The sequence below is a fragment of the Fringilla coelebs genome (assembly GCF_963513975.1).
Source record: "Fringilla coelebs genome assembly, chromosome: 4".
Classification (NCBI taxonomy): Eukaryota; Metazoa; Chordata; class Aves; order Passeriformes; family Fringillidae; genus Fringilla; species Fringilla coelebs.
The window spans coordinates 56,674,920-56,698,874 of record NC_140032.1 but is presented as its reverse complement, the minus strand read 5'-3'; the positions used below and the strand labels follow the sequence as shown (position 1 = coordinate 56,698,874).

The window sequence follows — 23,955 nt, the reverse complement described above, 5'->3', positions numbered from 1 at the left end:
GCTTTCTTTGTTCAGTTGTACCCTTCTGTGGCTCTAGCTTCCGTGGTTTTGTTCAGTATAGTCAAATTTACAGAGTCAGATTATTAAGTGAATAAGCAAAAGTATCTACCTCTCAAACAGCTAATTTGTTGGATGTTTTTAGATGCCTTCTAAATTCCAAGCCTGCTATAAGTTTGGCAAGATCTAACAAAAATACGTGAGATGAGTCATTTCCCTATTGTCCATGGCTTTAGGAAATATTTACTGAATTTGATCCTAACTCTTCTGCAACTGTAACAGGGCAGATAACTCAGTGGAGTGCTTGCTGGAAAACACTCTTCTGAGCAAGAACAGAAAACCACCAATATCCCACAAATATTTTTTTTCTCCAGAAAATAATTAGTAAATGACTTATAGCTAACCACTGAAGGTGTGTCAGCATGAACAGATGGATATTTATAACTTAATAAACTGTTCATTTTGGAAAGAAAGCCTTCCAATTTAACTTTCCCTTTGAAAATGAGAGTGGCAAAATGAAGCCCTATAAAGTACTCCTAAATAACATCCTCTGAAAAAAATCTCATGTGCTGGAAATTTGATGGGGGTTTGAACATTCAATTTACTTTTGAAGTTTACTGCACTTTCAAGAACACAGACTGAATTGAAGGATATCACTAAACAACAGCGATTTAATTTTACTAGGCCTTCATTTCCTGTGGTGGCTAAATCTGAACCTGTTTTCATACATTTCATACAGGGCATTACAGAGCACCTCCCTGAATTTAAACCTATACCCATTTTACCATACCTTTTATACCATGTCACTGAAGTGCTGACAGATTGCACTTATCCCTGTTAACAGCAGCCCCACCAAGGCTTACAGAGAGGTGTCTAGAGCATGACAGGATTATAAGAAAAAATCCATTTCTGTTTGCACACAGTGTACATGATACTGTACATTGAACCATAGCCCAGGAAAACACAGGAGCCCCTCCTTCATTTTATGGCAAAATTTATGTCCTGCTAAGATTTTTCTGAATTCTGACTTCAGGATTTTTTTTTTCAGAATTTCCACTATTTTTTTTGCTGAATTCTCCTCCTCTCTACATATATCCTTGAACACAAACACAACACAAACATAAAAAGGGATGTTTGCTCTCTTCCACAGGGAAAGGTTTGGAAAGAAAGAGAGTCTCTTGTAGCTATGATATTTTCTGAAAAATTCTTTAGGATTTTTTCTCCTGAGAAGCTGAGAGGCCTCAGGAACAAAATGTAAACAATAATTATCTGCTGCTGTAGAATGCAATAGGTGGATCTATGATTGGTCTCATGTGGTTGTTTCTAATTAATGGCCAATCACAGTCCACCTGTCTCAGACTGTCTCAGTCAGTCTGAGCCTTTGTTATCATTCTTTTTCTATTCTTAGCCAGCCTTCTGATGAAATCCTTTCTTCTATTCTTTTAGTATAGTTTTAATATAATATATATCATAAAATAATAAATCAAGCCTTCTGAAACATGGAGTCAACATTCTCGTCTCTTCCCTCGTCCTGAGACCCCTGCGAACACCGTCACGGTATCTTTTGCCAGATTGAGTTCTACAGCTGAATGGGTGAGCTAGTGGATTCAAAATCCTTCTAGAAGAAAGCAGAAAATGGCTTCATATGCTTGGAGTGCTTTTATTCCTCCCATCTATTATCAGTTAGTGTAATAAAGAGAGATATTCTGTCCCTACAGATCTCACTTCACATCAATCCCCAGCCCACCGCAGTCCCGGCATTGTTCTTTCCAGCACGCTCATTGTTGTGCTGCTCCTGTAAAGCAGCAGGAATCACTGAATCCCATTTGTGCTTGGCATGCTGAAGGGAGGAGTGCTGCCTCACTTACCGCCTCCACCTCTGCTGGGTCGTACCAGACGTTAATGTATGGATGCTGTAAGGCTTCATCTACCGATATCCTCTTGGCCGGATCAATGACCAGCATCTTTGATAAGAGGTCCCTGGCTTGGCTGGCTGGAACAAGGGAAGCAGAGAAACACAGCATTAGTACAAAACAACCTCTGCCTCCAGAGAAGGCTTAGTAGGTGTAGGAAAAGAGCAGGGGCACAACCCTTTGAGAGACTCGTTGTGTATGTACCTCTGCTCCCTTGCCTCCTCATAGCAAGAGCTCTTCAGCAATCATTTTAGGTCTGATTCATTAGAAAGGTGCCAAAATCAGGGCTGACACCATAAGTTCCCTAACAAGCTTTAGTGACAATTTACATATGTGCAGATTCCACAACGAGGGATGAATAATACCCTAAAAAAGCCACGCTTGATGTGTCTGTGATTATTAGCAGGATCAGAGTACAAAAGTTCACATAAAGTCTAAAATCATGGCATTACTGAATCAAAGCCTGAAACTTAAGCATTCTTAGACTGGCTCAGAAAAACATCCCCAGTTCTCTGGATGTTTTAAAGTTTCTCACCTAACCTGCTGTGAGGCATTAGACATTTTAATGAGGCATAGAGATTAGGTTAATCTTAAGGCATCCCCTTAGAAGCAATAATTTCAAATCTGTAGCCTTGGGGTATGGAAGTGTTTGGAACTGCTTGAGTCTTGCTTGTCCTGCATAATGAAATGTAAATCAGTAGGGCACATCATCCTGCACTACATATACATACATATATATATATATATATATACATATACACACAAACATTGAATTTTACATTGCAGCATTGATTTATTTTACCTGATAATATATTCCATTGTGCCTATCAGGCAAACAATGCCACAACCAAGTCACAAACTCAGCTTTATATTACCCAAATGGATTTTTCCTAGTTGGAGTTTGTAAAAAATATAATACCATCTTAACCCACACAAAAAAAATAATAACAAATATTTCTGTTATTATTGCTATTATTAACTATGTAGTGTTCTAAGCTCTTAGGTGCTCAAAATTAATTGCTGTGTAAGTGAAAAAGACAGTGAAAGGAAAAAAGGTTGCAAAGAGCAGTAAGTGCAAAGATATTATTAGGTATCTCATCATACATGGATGAGTATCTAATTAAACCATTAATATTACATTATATTTAGGCAGGGCATGGGATGATACAATGCTGCACAAGTAGGGGTTCCTGAATGCAGTTTCTTGCTTCGTTGCTATATCTTCAAAACTGGCATTCAGGATGCTCAAATGTATGTGCTTTCTGTACCCAAAAGATAACAGCACTGCTTGACAGTCATTTTTATTCATTAGCTGCAAATGCAGGAAAATTCCATTATTCCATTATTCAGTTGTGTTGTGGTAGGAGTAAAAAATTCTGTGTATCCGAAAGCATCTGCCCAGACCTCTCCCCTTACTCCCAGAGCCAGGACAGCAGCTTGGCTCTGAAGCAGTTGTTAACTGGAAGAAAATTCTGGGTCGTGTAATGACATGCAAATTGCAAGCAATTGAAAACCATTAAATGCCAGTGTGGTGAGTGGCTCCAAGGACTGGAGTGGTGCAGAACCAGTACACAGCACAGGTCTGCAGGGGCTCTGGGGCTGCCTACTAAACACACAATAATCACTCTTTCCCATTGAAGGTCAATGCCCCATTCAAGTGAAAAAAAATACTTCAATATATGATTAAAATCATGGCAATTTTTCTTCTACAGGGGGATATCTAGTCGCACTGTAATTAAGTTAGCTTTCTACTTCACATATCTTAAGTGACCCACAGGATTTTTCAAAAGAAGAAATTCACCCCAGTGGATACTAAACCTCATTCTACTTCATTTTGGCTGATGTTGCTAATATATTTCTATTTTCTAGTAAAGGTAGAGCTATGAGGCAGGCAGCTGGCTGAACCGGTATTTTTCTCTTAAAAAACCACGAGTGCAAGTACTGAGATCTCCCAATGGAAGTTTGATTGTTCCACTGAGTTAAAAGTTCAAGAGTAAGAGTAAAGGAACACCTCAATTCCTTGAGGCACAGGATCATCACATGGAACACCATGGGAACATTCTCAGTGCATCAGTGATTATGCTCCCTTGGCTGCCCAAGCACCAGGATCTCCAAAACCATTTCCAAAGCCTGCCTCTCAGCTGAACAAAACCATGCAGTCACTGGTCTGCAACCAACTCCATTAAATGGAGTGCAACTAGAGAGAAGAAAAATCGGAAAAGCCTTCATTCCACTGCAGCTGTTGCCCTTTGTCAGACATACCTTTGAGTTTGTTGTGTTCTGAGTCCGCTGGGAAGAGAGAGTCTGGAAAAAGTTTGGGGAACGTGAGGCCAGCATACTTGGGTCTGTTCTCAACGTAGTTCCGTACTGTTGGCTGCAGCTTCTTCATGAATTCTGGACATGGTGTTCCCAGCTGCTCAATAACTTTATTCCACTGATCAATATCTGAACACCAGTAGTTAAGGGAAACAAAATGCAAACCCCCACGTAGCCTCCTGTCATTTCTACTTGTGTTCTCTGAGAATCCTCAGAGGTATTTAACTCCCTTCATAACATCTTTACAGTCACTATCCTTCTCACTATTCCTTCAGGTCCAACAGCCTGCAAAGGGAAAAACTCTCTCACACAACTGCAGTTCTAAAACCATGACCGCCACAGAACGACACACAGATTCTTCTCTTTGGGTCTACACTTGTTACCATTTTTTTTTCTTTTAAACTTGAAATCCAGTGACTTACACTCCCTTTTCTTACATGCAGATAACTGTCACTACGTCAGCTTGGAAGAACCACATGTGCACCTGCCTCTCTATTCAATCTGTGGAGAGGGAGACCCAGCTGGCTTAAAGAAGCTCTGCACAGGACAAAAATCTTCTTCCACTCATCTGCTTTGCACTTTACTCCTTCCAATAGCTTCACTGATGCTAATTTTTCCAATACCAGCCAACTAGCAACCCCTCAAAAACAATTTGTTTGATTTTGTAAGTATGCACTGGGACTCATTTTCTCTTGACAAATGATGCACAGGTGTAGTCAGGTGTTTCTCTTTAACTGAGAAAGAGACAGCTACATTGCTAAGCTGATACTGGCTAATGGGGAACATGCTCTAATGCCTAAAAAGAAAGTGTATTACAGGCATTTTGTACTGAGATTTTATTTGTTGAGGTGTTGATATTCTAGTTTTCTTGTGCTAACATTTAGGCACCTGATGGGTGTTATGTAGCTCTTTCAGCCACATTCAGAACAAGACTGACTGCGCCAACAAAAAAGCAAATTATCAGTAGCATCTCTACATCACACTAATTCACAGAGCTAAGAACCTGATGACTACATGGGGAAAAACAAAGGAGGGTTACATGCAACCGTGGGTACATTGATACTGAGAAATATGATGAAGGGAGTTCTGCTGAGAACACACTGGAAAGAAAAGGCTTTTAAAAGACAAACATTCAAAGCATTTCAGCACAAAGATTTCTTTTTTTAAAAGTATTCTTTTAAGTTATTATTTTCATCAGTATCATAAGTATGGAGGAGTTTTCCAAATATTAAGACAGATAATAGAAAAATATAGTCAAGCAAAAACCAGTTCTGGTTGCAGTAGCAATTTCAGATTTTTAGAAGTATTTTATTTTAGAGAAATGAAAACAGTCTTTTCACATATCTTGGAAAGTAAAGACAGACTAAATTTGGATTTACCTGAACTATCTTATTTCAACAAAAAAGCGCTAATAATTAAAAAATGGCAAGTTTACTAAACAAAAATGTTTAAAGGAATGAAAATCATTTAAACATGTGCTTTAAGGATTCCAAAGCAGTGTTTTAAATGGTTTTATTTTCAGCTGAAAAAGGTTGCTAGAAATAGCAGCAGTCTGGAAAGGTTTTTTCTGAATACCTGTTATTTTTTAAACTAACATGAATATTTATGTAGAAAAGCCCCTCCCACACACACACCCTGTAGGTTATCCGTAGTTTATCTTGTGTTGTCCATGAAAAATAATTTTTCTTCAACAGAAAACTGAGCAATTGCAACAACAGTAAAGTTATCAAGGACTATAGCTGCTCAAAGAGTACTTTGAATATTTCATTAAATATTTCATTAGAAAATAAAGTGGTTTGACATTTTAAACTTATGTTCAAGTCAAGACACCTCAGTGACTGCTAGCTGAACAGCTTCAGAAGCAGGTCTCTGAGGAACTTGAGAATACAGAGTGTGTAAATGCTTTGCAGAGAAGAACAGAGAGTACAGAAATGAAGAGGCTGTTAGTTGTGCCAAGAGAAGCTAAATGAGTGAGAGAGCCAAGCTCTAAAACCATCCCTGGAAGCATTACCTGTGCATGTTGAGTGAAGGGTTTGATAAACAGGGAGGGCCAAACACAGGAACTTGTTTCACAGAAGGTCACCCCTGTACAGAGTAGGTGAACAATTTAGTGAAGGCCAAAGGAAAACTGATCTTTGGGATCACAGAATTTTGTGGGACTTGGACACACTGAGAGGGAAGATGTAGTAAGATGCCCTAGACATGAGCAATAAGGGAAAAGGGATACAAGAAGTTCCCAAAATAGGGCCTACATGATGGGAACACTGCCAGTGGTGACGGAGAAGGGAGAAGGAAAATCCACAGACAGCAGATCAGCTCCCACTGCACACATTTCTTCTAAGCTGACAGAAAGGGTCCCAGTAAGAAACAACACAGAAGCAGACTGCCACCCACGACTGTGACATGTTGAGATGGAGTCATCACTGCAAAAACCAGAGCCAAAGGCAACAGAACAGGCAGAGCCACCATGTCCTGCTCCTTGACTGGACTTGATTTGCAGGATAGCACCTGACCTTTTGCAGCCCTGCTCTTACCAAGAGCCAAAAGGTCACAGCAACCTCAGGGACTGGTTTTGAGTAATGAATGATCTGAATTGTGCTTCTTTACTGTATTTTTTCTGACTTATGTTGTTCGTATACTGCCAAAACCCTTGAATAAAATACATTCATTTGCTCTTTAGATACATTTACTTGTACACACACACACACAACTGACATGATGGAGCACTCAGGATTGTTTTTGTCCTGATCATAGCAATAACAAAACCATGCTAAGGGAAAGCAGTTAGATAATGTTTTAGTCAGCTGGACACACACATTTTCCCTCTAGTCATGGTTCTCCCCTTACCTAGACCTTAAGCCCACTGGATTATATTCTGCTGGTCCAGCTCCATTTCACTGTGATGTTTCATGCAGTCACCAGTCACCACATGTGATGCATCTGTGATACACTTGGTGATGAGGAGTTGTACTTATCATGGTAGGAGATTAAAAATGAGAGTCTTGGAAAAAATCTGAGGTCTGCACATCAAAGCAAAGAAACAGCTTTCTCTAGCTGCCAGTCAGCATTAGCTCCAGCAATTCTGCAGGAAACAAATGTTACTGCAGGACAAACCTAATGTGAATCAAAATCTACAGTAGGTGACATTAATTGATTAGAGATTGTAACTCTTGCTCTTGGTGTTATTGAAAAAATGGTACTGAAAGTTGGTGATCACATAACACTGACAGAAGTTTCCAGAAAAAAAAAAAACAAACAAAAAAGAAAAAGTCCCTTAAAGAACAAGAGAAAAAGAGAAAAAAAAGAGGACCCTGGTTTTCCCCTTGAAATTCAGCAAATATTGGACAGACTGACAATTGGAAAGAATTCCAACCCAAAGCCCTGGAAAATGATGGAATTTCTGCTTAACAGCTATTTGAATCAGTTCAGCTGTCCATTGCCCCAGGCAGGATCAAGGAAAACGTGTCAACCATTCATAACAGCATCTGTATGATTTAAGACAGAAGAAGGGGATCTAACCTGGATTTATTAGCTTGCCTCTGGCACTAACAATCTGGCATTTAGTAGCATTAAGATGGCCACACAGAGTTACAGCAAAGATTTGGAAAAATAGATCTAAAATGAGTATCTTCTGAATGAAGATTTGTCACTGAGGCCTCAGGTTGCCTCAAGCTCACCCATCACCTTTTCTCTTTGCAGCTTTATACTCTCCTAAGGATAGTTCTCCTTACCTTTCTAAATACTTGGTTATTTATTTGGAAAACAACACGAAGCTGAACTGCAGATTAAGTGGCATATTTTTCTGAAGCAAAGGTATAAAAATTTAATGGGAAAATAATATTGTGAATTAACAATAAAGCATTTCTTTTGCAAAAAAATCAAAAGTCATCTATTTAGAGGCACAGGCTGAAAGTGTATCTGTTCTTATTTTTTCTGTGTGCATTGATGCAATATAGTTCAAAAGCATGGATAAAAAAAACAGTGTTTTGTTCATTCAGTTGTAAACCTCAGATAAATAAAATTCCTGAAAATTTCCATACAACTATAAGGAAATTGAGTTTGGCTATAAGAGAAAATTTACAATACTTCTCTGTCTCAATCAGAAAATATTGAAAGCATTTATACATTGTACAAAGTAGTAGCTTGTAATTAAAAAACAATTTGGACAACAAATTATTGTCTTCCTATCTAGCCTCAAAATCACAATTTTTCTTTTTCCTTCTCATGACGTGTCTGTGTAAATTACACTCTTTTTTTGAGCAAAGAATTGTGTTTTGTTAAGTTCAACAGCAAGGTATTGCAGGAGGAGTTACTGTTTGCCTTAGGATGTTTCAGTTGTACTGCAATACAAATAACTTAATCTCTCATGTTTGTTCATCTGAAAGAGGAGCCTTTTTCTGAAACCCTCCTGGAGCAGTATCAATGGAGTGTGACGTGGGAAACAGGAGTAATTGTGCCAGAATTGCTGTTTGTAAGAAAGCTGCTGGAATTGTGCTGGGCAGTGGTGGTGCTGGTGGGAATCATGCTCCCCTGCCTGGCACACTGGACTGCTCTTGCTCCACCTGTCCAGCAGCACCTCTGCACCAGCTTTGCTGTACAGGAGCAGGATTTGCTCTTTCTGGATAAATGTGCTGCTTCTGGACGTCATTAAAATTAGGATGCGTCAAATCTTGCTTTTCTTGAGGTAGGCACAACATAAACAAAACAGACACAGGATGTTTTGTTTGTTACAGGCAGACAGAGGAAGATCATCTCTTTTCAATCTCAAAATCTTGAGGGAACCACCTTGCTAATTGCTTTCTTCATAAATCTGCATATTCCACAAACAAAAACTAACTGCTCCACTTCAGGCAATTTTTTAATGCTTGTAACTTGTCAAATTTAGAATAATTACTATTAAAAGCTCTGCAGTTCCATCCCCAACACCAAATTGTGGCAACAACTGCAAAGATGATAGGCTAATTTGGTTTTTTTCAATTTTTAATTGGACCCTTCTTTTAAAAATAAATCTGCTAAAAAAGACACTAACCAGCTTCACTGTGGGAGACATCAGTGTCGCATTTATATTTTTTCCACAGTCCCACAATTTACACATTGATGCCAACACAGTTTACAAAAAAAACCCACACAAAAGGAATTGAAAATGCTACCATCTGACAAGAGAGTAAATATAAAGCATTTTCTGTTCCAAGGTGAACACTTTGAGAAGAATGTGGCATTTGTAAAAATTAGACTGCAACAGAAAATACTGTGCAGTGTTCAGAATAATAGTTGCTATTTATATGGAATAAGAGAATGTGGTGATAACAAAAACTAACATGTAGCACAAATAAATTACTTAAGAAGATTACCATTGATCATTCAGGAGTTAGGAGATAGCAGTGCTCATTGTGCAGATGCCATCATTAACATTTTGGATGCCCATTTGTGGCTCCTTAACTAAAATTTTCAAATACTATTTTTTGGCTGGTATTTCATTCAGTTGCTGCTCATTTGTGCTTACACATCAGCAAGCAAATCATAAAATCATAGAATGGTTTGGATTGGACCTTAGAGATCCTCTCATTCCAAGTCCCCTGCCATGGGTAGGGACAGCTTTCACCAGGCCAGGTTGCTCAAAGCCCCATCCAAGCTGGCTTTGAGCACTTCCAGGGATGGGGCATCCACAAACGTGTTACAGGTAAAAAGCCATAAAAGCCACCTAGGAGCTGGCATAGGAAGTAGGATCTTAGTGATACATTACAATCCTAAAATGTTTCTGTTTTTACTGTCAGTGAAGTTGGTATGAGCTCAGTTTGCTTCTGAATCTCAGGTGTACCTGCAACAACTTGGATAAGAAACTGAGAATAGACTCAAGCCCAAAACATAGAAAACAGGTTCCTGGAAACTGTAGGGTTGCTCCTCTTCCAGAATCAGGAGATAGCACAACCATTCTGTGTTTTCATTTGTGTCATTATTCAAAAGTTCATTTTGCCCTTTATGAGTGAGTTTTTACAAGAACTAACAGTTACTCAATTGCCCAGTATTTAAGGAGAGACAAATTTTTGCCTCAAAGTTCAAGAATATTCAACAATATACACCATTCTATATATTCCTCTATCTATCAGTCTATTTCTATATCTATCTATCAGCTGAGCCACCTCCAGCAACCCTCAGCTCACCAACACTTCATGAATCTTTATCATCAGTTTTATCTCTACATTGTCTCTGACTTCCAAGGAGTGGAAGCTATACTCATCACTCAAAGGAAGGAAAGTCAGCAAAGAGAAAAGGCTGAATAAAGAGAGAAATAAAATAAAATCTTCATGAGAAAATATAATAAATATGCAATAGAGCAGTTGTCAAAATGTATGATCTGAGTTGTATTATTGGATAGGAGCAAGTGTTCTCATTTTCCTTGTATTTACATAGAGATGGCAGGTTTTCCAAAATAAAATGATAAGCTGTTAGCACACTGCCAAAGTTCAAACAATTTGTGTTTATTACAAACATTTCTAAAAGAGTTACATTGCTGTATTGAAAATAATTAAGTAGGCAATGAATAACCTTTCATCCATTTAATAGTGCTGGGAGTGGATTTTTGCAGCCTGGGCACTCCTTTTTTGGTAGCTTATCCACAAACAGCACCGTTCCCATGGAACCACTGCTCATTCAGCATTATTACTCACAGAAAAAACACACCAAAAAATTACTTTTCAAATAGAGTATAATTCTTATCTCGGATTTAAAGCAGAATTAATTTATTGTGCAAATACACAAAGCTGCTTTTCCTAAGGAGTTTATGATTTCTAACTGCCACTGATACCCTGAAAATCACAAAATGCTGTTTCTCTTACTGTTACAACCTTTAAATCTGTACTTGTTTTAACAGGTAAGACAACAGTAGGCTTCCGTGCAAAATTTCTGCAGGCTCTATGTCTTTTTCCATCAGTTCAGATTTCCTGACAAAGAAAAGGTACAAAAAATTAATTCTTAGAAGGTTTGCTGGAACAGTTTCCAATAACCTGTTCTCTTATGTTTTCAGAACAGTCCCTGCATCTTCTGCATAAAGCAGAGAAAGCTTTAGGACAGTTATTGAGATCTTTGATGCCTGAGAAAATAATTTTGCCACTAATCTTAGAAAGTACAAACCCATCTTTTAAAAAAAGATTAAGGCCTGTGCTATAATGACTTGTGTACAGATATTGCTGGACTTTATAGATTATTCTCACTCAATACAGCAGCATTTGTTTATGGAGCCTAGACAAAGTTATTGGGCAAAATATGTATATTGAAAAGTATTTTCAGAAACTACAGTAATTTTTCTGCTTTGCATTTCACCAGCAATGCAAATTAATCAATTTAAAATCAATGAATTTGATGCAAAGTTTGTAAGTAAATTAACTCTAGTTGCCTGGAAGGAATCTATCAAAAAGTGAAACTATTGTTTCAGAACATGAGTCTTGAAAAACACAGTTTTGTTTTTGTTGAAATGAAATGGCCAGAAGTGTGGATTTAAAAAAAGAGGTCCTTCAAGAGTATTGATGGCTCACATGTGTTTCTGTCTATTTTCTTCATCTCACACTGGTCATGTTCTTCACTTTCTGAGCACTGAGACTCAGCTCAACTCCTCTGCTGAAGGAGTTTCAACTCTGTGAGAATCTTTAATGATGTTGGTTATCTTCTGAAATTCAGCTATCCTTCCTGAACTCAAAAAGGCCCTGTTTATCTCCTGAATTCCACAATATGGCTTTGAAGCTCTGCCCAGCATTTTTTTCAGCAGCTCAGCTGAAGTATAAGCTCATCAAATCTGTTGATGGCTGGAGAACTTCCTCTACAAACACATCTGCTGCTGCACCTGGCACTGGCTGAAGATTTGAAGAGCTCTGATATGACTGATACCTAATAACTTCAGGGAGAAATTTCATACAGTCATAGAACTGTTTGAGTTGGAAAAGACCTCTAGGATCATTGAGCCCAGCTGTTAACCCAGCACTGACAAGACACCATTAAAATCCACTGCAGGCTGCCGGGGCTGCAGCGATCCTGCACTAGTGGAGTTTGCAGTCCTTGAGGGATATTGGTCACATGAAGAGTAAAGTCAGGATCCCAAATTTTTGGAAAGCAAATTTCCAGCTGTTCAAGGAGTCTTGAACATTAGGGCACTGTGGGAATCTGCCCTCAGGGATGAGAGAGCAGAACAGAGCTGGGACTTATTTAAGGACGCTTCCACAGAGCACAAAAGCCAGCAATCCCCTTGTACTCCAATCCCTACAACATGCATGGCACGACTGCAGCTGTAGAATAAGGTAGAATAAGGCTGCATAAGCTTGTGCAGACATATACTAAGAGCTGCTGACATCACATCTCTCTACTGAATATATACTTGTTTCCTGAGCTTGTCCAAGTACAGGATTTAAAGGCACATTCATCCTTGTCTGCCCAAAACGCCTGCAGTGGCTGAAAAAAATGTGTAACTACACTTTCACAGCTCACCAGAGGACTAAGGCACCTCCTTCACTCCTCCAGATCACCCATGCAGCAATGAGAAAAGGTCAACAGTCTCCCTCATAAAATCTTGAGGAGAATATGTGCAGCAAGAGTCAGACTCAGGTACAGCCAGCTTATCCCATTGTTCCTGAGGCAACAAAACACACCACGTCCTTGCTCGAGGCACAATTAGGTGCAAGCTTCATGCTGATTGCTTTTTGAAAGCAGAACTACTGCTTCCAACATTGAAGAGATGTTTTCATATGAAACTAAAAAAATTAAAAGGAAAAAAAAGAAAAAGCTATAGCACACAAATTAAGTGCATCACATGCATCCACCAAAAATGGTGGAGAAATAGTAAAATTTTGAGGATCAGTAAAGACCATGAGGATTTTGGACACAGCCAATCATTCTTCCCAACTGGGAGTTTAAAAGAGAATAGAGGTGGGTTCTGTTCTCAGCTTCACCCCAGTGATTTCAGTGAATTCAGATGGATTACAGGAGTGGAACAAAGCAGCAGCCTAGCAAAGCACTCCACTCTGCACTTACTCAGAGGCATTTTCTACTTTTCTGCTTCTGAATGTTGCTAATGAAATTTTTAAAGTTAGCTGAATGGACTCTTTAACTGTGTAAACAGTAACAGCATCAAATGACCTGCATTCCTTAACCACTGGAAAATGGCAAATAGTAAATTTCGCAGTCAAATATATGACTGACAGTGCATTTCTCATGAATATTCAATCTTTTAGCTTCAAAACTGCTTTTCATGGTTATTTATGCATAAAAATTGACACAAATTAGTATTAAATACTCTTCAAAACACAGTGTGGATGTGAAATGAAACTCTGCCTGTTAAGAAAAAATTGCTGATAGCAGATTCTGGTACACTGCCAGGCTTAACCCATTTTATGTCAAAGAGGAAACTTTTCTAAAGAAATGGATGTTTAATTACTCTTGCTCCTGCACTTAAACACATCCTTAAGTATGCTGCCCTCGAGCTCTGAGGGCTTAGAGTCCCTGCTGATGGAATTATCCAGCTGCCCAACTCCATCACTCCTCTGCAGAAATAATCTTTTTTACAGCAATGCTAAGCATTTTCTGTGCAGGTTTAAGGCAGAGGATGGCACGAGGTCATGAATCTCAGCAGGCTGGGTTGGAGCTTGCAGCTTCCCAACTGGTTCTCAGCTGCACAGATGGGCAGGGGAGCCAGAAGTGCTGAACCCCTGCTCGTGGCTGCTCAGCAGTAGGGAAGGGGTGTGGGGGATGGATTTGGAGAAGAAATGGCTTTGAGGAGCAGCCTGAAAGAAAGTGATGGCATCGTTCTCTGTCCATGGAATTGGCAGCCATGGAACAGCAGAAGAAAAGCAGAGAGGTACAAAAAACACAGAGCAAGTTTAGTAACGTATCATAAATAAAAATTAAGAACATGAACTCAATTACAGACCAATCCCAAAGAAATCAGCAGCTGGTAATGACAATTTCTGTGGAGCTATTGCAATAATAGATGGCACACAATGCTTTAATTATAGAGGCTTTGTGCAAGTTCTTTTTAACAAGCCTGCAGCTGTGTCAAAGAAACCAGTTTTTGAAGTGCTGTTTAAGACATATTCAATTCTTTTTGGACTTATTTGGGAATATCTTTAAATGCTAACTTATAAAATGTAGGTCTGTGAACATAAAACCAGTTATGACTACATCACTGAGGGATGCTTAAATGTTTGACTCCACAGTGACAGGAAACAGAAGCACAGCGGATCTGGAGCCCAAATCGGTGCTAATGATTTCCATTAACACACAGAAGGGAAAGGTTTACTTTCACATAGGCAGAGGAGATGTGCTCCAGATCATACAAAGACACAAGGAAAGTGCATTGCTCATTCCAGTGTGGGTATGCTCACCCAGCATTTTGGACAAGACACAAGTTAGAATCTTACTAGGCAAGGCTGTGAAAATATTAATGATATAATTACCTACTTTCATTTCTTTAGTGCTCTTCAGATGATACTTTTCCCACATTTTGATCAAAATATTGGACCCTTTAAAATGTAAATGAGGTCAGAAGTGCTGAAGTGAACTGGTAAGTGTGTGCATATACACACACAAGTGTACATGCACACCTACTCAAAGAAAGTTACATAAAATTAGTAGTGCCTGGAAACTCCTCTGTCATCTAAGTACAGAATTTAAAATAGAAGGAAAACTCATACATGGGCCATGTCCATTTCTCATATTCGTGATCCCATGGACAGTAAACAACTGGAGTTAGATCAAGCATGTGCTGATCTCAGTTATTGTTACACACAAGGAAGTGTTCCACAATCTGATAAATACTAAAGTGCTTCAATAAAGCATGGAACAAAATAAGAAATATGGCTGCCTCAGCCCTGAGTGTAGAATGGTCTCTAAGGAAAATAAATATATTCTTAGTCTGCTTGTCTACTGATTTAGTGTGTTTATCTGTAAATCACTTCTTGTTGATGCCAAGAATATATTCTGCTTTCACATAGTAGTTCCATGTACTTAAATAAAGGATGGTAGACCCAAGTCCATCACAACAGTTTTCCAAGAAACATCCAGACTTCTGAGTCATTAAATTACAACCAAGTGATGATTTTAGTCTTGGGAAGAAGTTGTGCCCAAACTGAAACTATTTCCTACTTTTGTACTTTAATATCACCTGAAGAGCAACCAAACAAAGCAAATAAGCAATTCTATGAGTCTATAACAAATAAGCATTTCTATGATTTATGTCTGAGTATCACAGAGATGCAGAAATGCACGTGAAATGCAGAGCCTCTAACATTTCTCCCTGAGGTAAGCAGTGACTTGTGCCTCCCCTTCCACCACCTTTAAAAAGCCCTCATTTGTGCAACTCGCCCCTCCCAAACACACACCACCAATTAATAAAGAGACATTCATAGCCCAAAGCTGTGGTCACTGGCTGCAGAAAGCCATGCTGATGAGCTGTGGGGGATGCTCTTTCCATCTCCTCGTGCTGTACTTACTGTGGCTTTCACCTAAGGCTTTTGCTGAGAGGCAGGAGGGGTTTGTTGACACTTTGGTTTGCAGGGATTTTGCAGTGGGACTTAAGCCAGCTCTTTGGGTACAGAACAGAGGTGTGTCAGCACTAGTCTAGTGGGAAGGGGCTGGAAGGGAAAGGGTTGGAAGTACCTACAGGGGCCAGGATGGCTGCTAGGAAGGATACGATCAGTGCCAGGAAACAACACAGCACCTTTAATCATTTCTCCCATGATGCACCCTACTGACCACATGTCAACTGAAAACAAAAATGAAATGAAGGTAAACAAGAAAACAGGAACAGAACAACAAACAAATGAGAAGACTTATCCAATCATGCTATAGCACAGAGCCTGCAGACACAGAGCTGCCTCTTGCTCTCGGCGGCTGCTTTTCTGCCTGAGCACACAAGTTTCATGACAACAGAGCAGGTCTGAGAAAAATCAACTCCAACAGTTTCCTTTACCCCAGTGAGGATGAAAGACAATGCCATTAAATACAGAAACCCAACTGAGACCCACGGCTGGCTACTGTGTCATAATAAAACTTTGTAATTAAAATTTACCAATTAATTTTGTCTTTTTCAAGTTTTCATTTGTATTCATTACCTAGGTTTATGATGCTTTGTCTTGTAAATGAATGCTGGTCTCTGTATTCAATAAGGATATGCAAATTGCTCTTCCTTTATCATTCCAGCTACCAGAGATCCATGCATATTTTCACAAGCTGAACTGCCAGAAGCCACAAAAGGAACTTGGGTCCTTGTGAAGACATATCCACTGCTGATTCAGGGTTATTAATAGAATTTTTGAGATCATTCAACTCCAACAATGCTTGCTTTAGGGCCTGTTGGCTCACTTCCAGCGAATCTCAGTGAAGCCAGCAGTCCATCACAGGGATCCTGAGAATCTCATAAGATTTCCATTTGCTGTGATAGGAAATGGTGATTTCTAAACAGGCCAGTTGAGACACAGAAGTGCTAAGCTGCACCTTCTGCAGTGAAATTCAGAGAAAATCTGAGGCCTATTTACCTCCTACAGGGAAGAGCAGTTCAGCTGGGTCAAACAAAGCTCACCACAATTTACACTGGACCACAAGATGAAACTTAGACTCCTTATATCCAGCACAGGATTAAGGTGGCATTTTCCCCCATACTGATTCCATGTAACCACATTACCTCTGCTGTCCTTGCTCTATGATAAGTCATAGGGCATGAAAGCAAGCACAGGGACAGACTGGTGTCTCAGGGCCAGGAAGTGGGGAAAAAATATGAAAGCATCATGCTGCTTGGTTAAATTTACTCTTACAATTTCACATTTAGCAACAGTTTAAAGTGCATTTGACTTTGAAGGCAAATGCCCTATTTGTGGAAATCTTAACATGCCTGTGTCTAAGGTTCCCTTGTTGCTCTATTTAGCATATGAAAAGCTTCAACACTACACAACAAATAAATCAATAAACAAAAAACCAAAGAACTAAAGAAAAGGCTACTTGTTTGGAAGCAGTAAGCAGACCTAGAGATGCAAATTATTGCTGCTTTCATCACAAGCTAAATGGCATGCAAAATGTCAGGAAAAGATAGAGCAAGCAGTTGTTTGTTCGTCTGTTATTAATTCCTTTTTCTTTTCAGAGGCTGCCTCCTGACATCACTGCTCTATGCTATGCTCCAGAGGGCACACACACACGTTGAACTAGTGCCTTACTAAACTGCAAACCATGTAAAATCAGAGATGATTATTCCCCTCTGTGCCTGAGGTTTTGGGAAGGAAGCTCTTTGAAAATTTCCAAACTAGAAGGAGCAAAGATAAACACCTAAGTATAACCAACGTCCTTCTTGACTGCTGCCTGGTTTTTACCTTCTGAGGCAATTAGAAATAAATCAAAGTGGAACCAGGATCTGGCTGCATGTTAGAAGTGGTTAGTTGGAGGTTAAGAATTTTAGCACATACAGCAGCAGCTCTCAGAAGTCCCAGTCAGGGCACTGAGACTTGTGCAAAGCTCCAGAAAGGACTGCAGAACTGAGATCTATGCCTTGATCCTCTGCTTCATTTAGTCCAACATCAATCCAGATGTTGCAGCCCGAGTAATTTCACTCATACAAGCATCAGAAAAAAACCAAGCACACCACAATCTCTAAACACCTGTGTTCAGCTCGAAAGCACTGAAAATCTACACCTGGTTAAAGTTTTATTTTTTTAAATGTAAGTAATCACAAATGCTGGCAATGCTGCATTAGCACAAGGAACATCCCTAAGCTTTAATCAAGGGCAGCCTAACTTCTAGTGACTGACCTCTTCACGATTCAAGGTAAAGCTTCAGTTTAGCAACTATTTGCCTTCTTCATGTTTGTAAGATCATGTGAAACAGTGTTAAGGAATATAACCTACAGCTGTTCAAGACTCTCTGAAGTGGAACTCTTGGGATTTGGGTAGCCCTTAAAGGGAAACTCACTCACCACTGGAATATCCAGGTCCTGGATTACCAGGAGTAGGGGATTTTTAATGTGTTCAGAAGCTCTACAAACCAGATTACTGCACACTCTGGAGCACCTTCTTAAATGTGTACACACACTTCAGAATATGAGTAAACTTGCCAAGGACACCAAATGCCACCCTGGCATAGCCAGCTTGAACCAAATGCTTGAACCAAAACCCAAATGCATGTGGCTTCCTGACCAAAGGAAAAAACATTTTAACCATACAGAAAATCTTCTTTTCTGGGCCACCTTCTGGTTCTAATTCCCCACCAAACAGGTACTTCCTGACCCAAATGAGTGCTTGCTCGTCGTTCCAGATTTCAGATTCCCTCCAGCAGAGATGCAGAAGGGTCAGGAATTGTAGAACTACCCAAAGATGTTTCTGTATGGAGAGGACCCAAATTAACCTTTTGTAGACATTTCCCTGATAAATCTACATTCTTCTCCTGCAAAACTGGAGGTTCTCTGGGGCTTTACAAAACATTGAGAGGGAACCCATAGGGGGAATCTGTAACTGCCCTTGCCCAAACTCCTACTGAGGTGGCTTTTCAGTCTTGCACTCAGTAATATCTGACTGTCATTCAATGAAAATTGTGATATTCAAAATGAAATTAATTAAATGCAAGCCACAGGACACTCCAGAGACCAGAGATGCATGCACAGCTGAATGAGCTTTGCTATCTTTTCCAACCTCATGGGCTGGTTCACACTTTCTTCCCAGAGGACTAGTGAGAATACCAAATATTCACATTTGTAACAGCTCCTGTTTCAGTGATGCAGAGATCGCCCCTCTGACAGCTGAAAAGAGACGTTCACCTCCTCAAAACTAACTGAAGAAGATAATGACAGACATATTAATGAAAAAAATCATGACACCTGATTTTACTTGTGTAACTGTAGGCCAAAATATTTAGCCCACAACACTGCTTGCCAAGGGCTAAGGTGCAAACTCCAGTAAAATGTCAAGGCAGCTGAGTATGCCTGTGATAACAGTGAGCTTCTCTCTCCAAATTCTCCTAAAATGGACAGACACCTTTGCTGGGCAGGACCTTTCTTTACCTCCATCTCTGTTTTGAGTACTCCTGCAGATCTGTACTGATGTCTGCTCTGAAGAAGCATTTCTAGGCCCTTACTTGAATTTTCAGCATGAAAAATACAATAGCCTGTATCAGATGCTGTACCTTTTTAAAAAAGGTTTTTCTGTTATTTCTATACAACAAAAAAAAAGGCATGGTTTATAAAAATACAGGGTAGTTTTCAGTAATACATGGGCAAAGATGGTTTTTTTCCGCATGCTTCAGATACCACAGCTATAAAGGCTCCAGACCTGCCAATGCCAAGGAAAGTCTGTGATGTGTGGCACTCCCAATGACCATTGTGTAGATGGCTCAAACTCTTGAAAAGGATTAAAACCCTCCCCAAACCACCAAACTCTTATCTCCCTCAATTCTGGCTAAGTCATGGCAAACTCACAGTTTTGTGACATTCCAATCTCCTTGCTGAGACCTTGCTGAGATACCAAAACTCTCCCCTTTGTGCTTGTATTTGTTATATGCTTGAATTTCAATATATTTTAACATGGTATGAGGTCAATCCATTAAGATTTCCTGAGAAAGTTTTTCCTTTCTAATTTGAAACACCACGTTCCTCATGATGTATGAAAACCTTAATATTTCTCAATAACAGTAATAAGATTCCTAAGTGTTTGAATACTTGTCTTAGTGACTTCTAATTTTCTTCTTGCCAAACACCATGGAATACAGGTGCTCTCCTGACAGATGATATGTGGAACCAAAAGGGAATTGACACCATTTCACAAGGGCGAGGCTTCAAACCAACATATGAATTTCTGTCTTTTTTTAAACTTTCTGTGACCCAGTGGGAAGCCTGCACTGGAGAATGCTCCTGCCTCTTGGGCTGCAGTGCCAAACAAGTGCTAAAAAATGACTGTTAAAAAATGACTGAAAAAGCCATGGGAATCCTGAGCAGAAAGCTCAATAATGAGTGGAGGCACAAGGGATGACTCACACCCTTCCCTTTCTCCCATTTTCTTTTGGATATATCTATATAAAAAACCATCACAGTAAGGGAGACCCAGAGATAATCTTGCCAAGGAATGCGAAACACACTACTCTGTGTCTAACAGACCATAGCATTGGAAACATGTTTTGTAGATCCTGCATTTCCTAGCTTCAGGTCCTCTTTTAGCTTCTTTTACGTTTTGATTTCAAAGTATCTCTTTTCAGGTCTTAAAGACTATTCAAGTACTCTTGTGTTACCTCTTCCAGCAGGAAACCCACAGGTAGTCTCTCTTGCTACAATACAAACAGATTAGCAGATCATTTGTATGTTTTCATATCTGGAACAGGAATCACAGAATATGCTGAGTTGGAAGGGACCCAACAGGATCATCAAGGGCAACTCCTGGTTCTGCTCAGCACACCCCAGGAGTCCCACCCTGTGCCTGAGAGCTTTGTCCAAACACTCCTTCGGCTCTGTTGGGTTGGAGCCGTGACCACTGCTCTGAGCCAGTGCCTGATCATCCTCTAGGTGAAAAACTTTTTCCTGATATCCAACCTAAACCTCCCCTGACTCAGCTTCATGTGATTTTGAAGGTGTTCCAGTTCTTTATTTTGATCCTGTCCAAATACCTGCATGCTCTTGACAAAAGGCACTTCAGTGCTGCTTTGTCCACATGTTCTAAATTCTCTGCTCAACTGTTCCAGTCTGTCTCAGCTCACTCAATTTAGCACAGCTGCCATCAAGAAAAAAGCTGACTAATGCCACAGAAAAAAACCCCAAAACATTTGAGACCATCCAATTCTCACAGGTGTCGGAAAACACAATTAAAATTTGCCTTGGTTGAAATTCATAGAAGGCAGCAGTACATCTTGAAAACCTTTAAGGTGAGTGATGGGAAACAAGCAGTGGATCATCTTCACTGTAGCACCTGGGATCCAGGCCAAGAGCCACTCAGATGACAGACAGTATGGGGGTTTCATGCTAAGTGCAAATTAGACTCTAATCTGTTGGAGTATGCATATCTGAATTTAAAAAAAGAGAAGAGAAAAATGGCAACAGCCAAATCACCCTCACATCTACCCTGAGACCTCTTTGAAACAGGCCTCACCTCATATGAGCAAACTTTAAGACAAATCCTGAGTCCAAAACCAAATACCCAGGGAAGAATAATCCAGGTCAACAAAATCCAAACTTAGCTATCAATGCCATCATAGCTAGCACACACTTAAGCAGCAGGCTAACATGAATCAGCTGATCCCACCTAGAAAGCCAGGCCAGTTACACTTAACAGTATCTTTTAAATAATCCTGCTGCTAGTTGCTGGTTTTGATTTTAAGACAAACAAGCCTTAAGAAAATACCACCCGGAACAAGTAAAACAACAGACTGCACTTAACAAAAATGCAGAAGTTTTTATTATACTGTAGTTTAAGAAACACCCCAAAATGCCCTCAAAATGCTAAAATTACACCTATTAATCAATGCAGATCAAATGCAAAGATAAATTCTGTTTATGAGTGCTGGAAAGGCAACACCTTTTCCTAAAAGACTTGATGAAAACTCTTTTTCTGAGGCAATAGAACACTTTCTGTCAGATGTCAGAGAACATTTTTTAATCCCACCACTCTCAAAGACAGCTGGTGGGCAAGGGAATTTTTAAAAATCTGACCACAGAAAACATTAACTCTATCTGTTAATGCTGATTTGTCTTCATATTTCCTTTTGGATGTTCCTAATTACACAGAAGAAAGCTGGAATTTTTCTCTCTTCCTATTCTAATGGTATTTTCTCTTTGGACTGTCTAAGACTTTAAGCTACTTGCAGTAGGAATTCTGTTCTCCATATTTACAGTAGAAATTCAGGGCTAGCCAAACTTAGGACACTTGGTTATTATCACAGTATATTTCTATGGCTAAATCACTGTTTTCCTTTGATCTGCTGAAGGACTCACAAGTGAAATTGCTATAGTACCATCCTCTACATGCTTCCTTCTTTTCAGTACTGAAAAGAAATGCTCTGATACCTTTATTTTCCCCACTAAGTCACATGTGCCTGTAGGACATCTCTGTGGATTTGGGACCTCAGATCTTAATAACACTGTCTCACCTGAAAGCATTCAAGTTTTCCCTTCTCTTCAAATAAAAAACCAGAAATACATTTCCAATTCTTAAATTGAAATCTTATGAGATTTTGAAGATGTTATTACCTAGAGCTGAACCAGCTTTTGGGAAAGCCCTGGGGTTTTCTAACATATTTCCAATGGCATCCAAGAGTTTGGGCACTTTTTAGCTGCTCACATTCTTTACAATTTAATGAAAATTGAAGAAGCATCAAAGAAACACTGAGCAAGAAACTCGGAAGTGGACTACAAAAGCTTACTGGAACTTGCCAGGAATATTTTGGTCTGCAAATCCATCTAGAAATGGATTGAAAAGTGGATTTCTTCTCGAGAGGGTCTGATTTCTGACAGGAAGTTTCCCTGACAGTATTTCGAAATGTCTGTCCTAGCTGAATAACAAGGAATGAAGGTACCTGCCAGGCAATCTCTACCCTGTACTCTCCAGGACACTGGAGGCTGTTCTTACTTGAAAACCAGCTGCAGTCCATCCAGATTCCAGAGCTTTCTCATAGCAGCTTAAGAGAGGCTTTCTTGTTTATGCAGATGAGAGGTTCTGAAATTAATCCCCTCCATGTTTTAATGTCCACAAAGACTTTAAAAATGAAATTTCATTTTAAGTCAGCAGCACCTGAGTGCAGTGGTAACTCAGTGGGATGATTTAGGTGAGATTAAATTTTAAAATATTTTCTTTCCATAAAACATGGCAGCAGCTGTGATTTTTTTCTTAGATGTACACTGTGCCATACACAAATGTTCCTACTCCAGACTAGAAATGAGTAAGCTCATACTGATAGCAAGTGCACACAGGAGACTGTCTTTTGAATGATTAAAAAGAACTGGTATTTTTGATTTCTATACAGACTTGCCTCTTCCAGCTAGAAAACTCTCTGCTGGAAAGCCTTAAGTAGCCCAAGGGAAGTATGTAATGTACTCCTGTGAAGTTTACCTGCAGCTGCACAAATGCTTCTCCAGCTCTTCCTGCACCTGGGAGGGAGGGAAACTAGATCTACTCATCAACAGCCATGGAGGGGTGGGAAATCATATGGACTCATACACAAACCAGTCCTTCCAACACTGACAACTCATTCATGAGATCAAACTGGTTAACAAATGAGTACTGACTTGGAAATGAATGTACACTTTTTTTTTCTTCTTTAATTTTTTTTTTTTTTTAACTTCTCACTCACCTGCATAAACCCACCATTAAAGCGTGGTAGTAATTGTGACCTGGCCCACATTCTATTTCAGGATACAGGATTTCCAACGATTTAAAAAGTAGGACTATCCCACAATTTACACAATGTTTGCTGCATTTGTTCAAAAATTCAGTTGTTTCTTTCAGCTGATGCTGAAACGTTAAAAGAAATTTTAAGATTATTTTACTGTTATCCCTGAATACAACGCTGTCCTAAGAGATTGTTTCCACAGCCAGAGAGAAACAAAGTAATGCTCATGTTTGAATGATTTTTAAAAAGCTATATTGTTTAAATTGCATAACATTAACATTTTTTCTAGACGGAGCAAAAGAACATATCTCCTAACTTGTTGTTGAAAAAGGAGAGCAACCCATTAACCACGCTTCTATGCTTTTATCCTGAAACCATTCTTTGAACGAATTCCAGCTGC

General features: G+C 39.4%; 1 protein-coding gene across 4 annotated transcripts in view; it reads right to left on the bottom strand.

Annotated features, from left to right (window-relative positions):
- MAPK10 (mitogen-activated protein kinase 10) overlaps positions 1-23,955 on the bottom strand; it is a gene marked incomplete at both ends in the record, with an annotated part of 72,818 nt that overhangs the window by 13,305 nt on the left and 35,558 nt on the right. For 2 of the 4 annotated variants that reach the window (XM_084204491.1, XM_084204492.1), the window contains 2 exons: positions 1,866-1,990; positions 4,173-4,355. In XM_084204491.1, coding sequence (XP_084060617.1) covers positions 1,866-1,990; positions 4,173-4,355 — 308 coding nt within the window. Of the gene's footprint in view, positions 1-1,865; positions 1,991-4,172; positions 4,356-15,900; positions 15,973-23,955 lie in introns of all 4 variants that reach the window. The other 2 variants (XM_084204493.1, XM_084204494.1) reach the window with 2 other exon arrangements.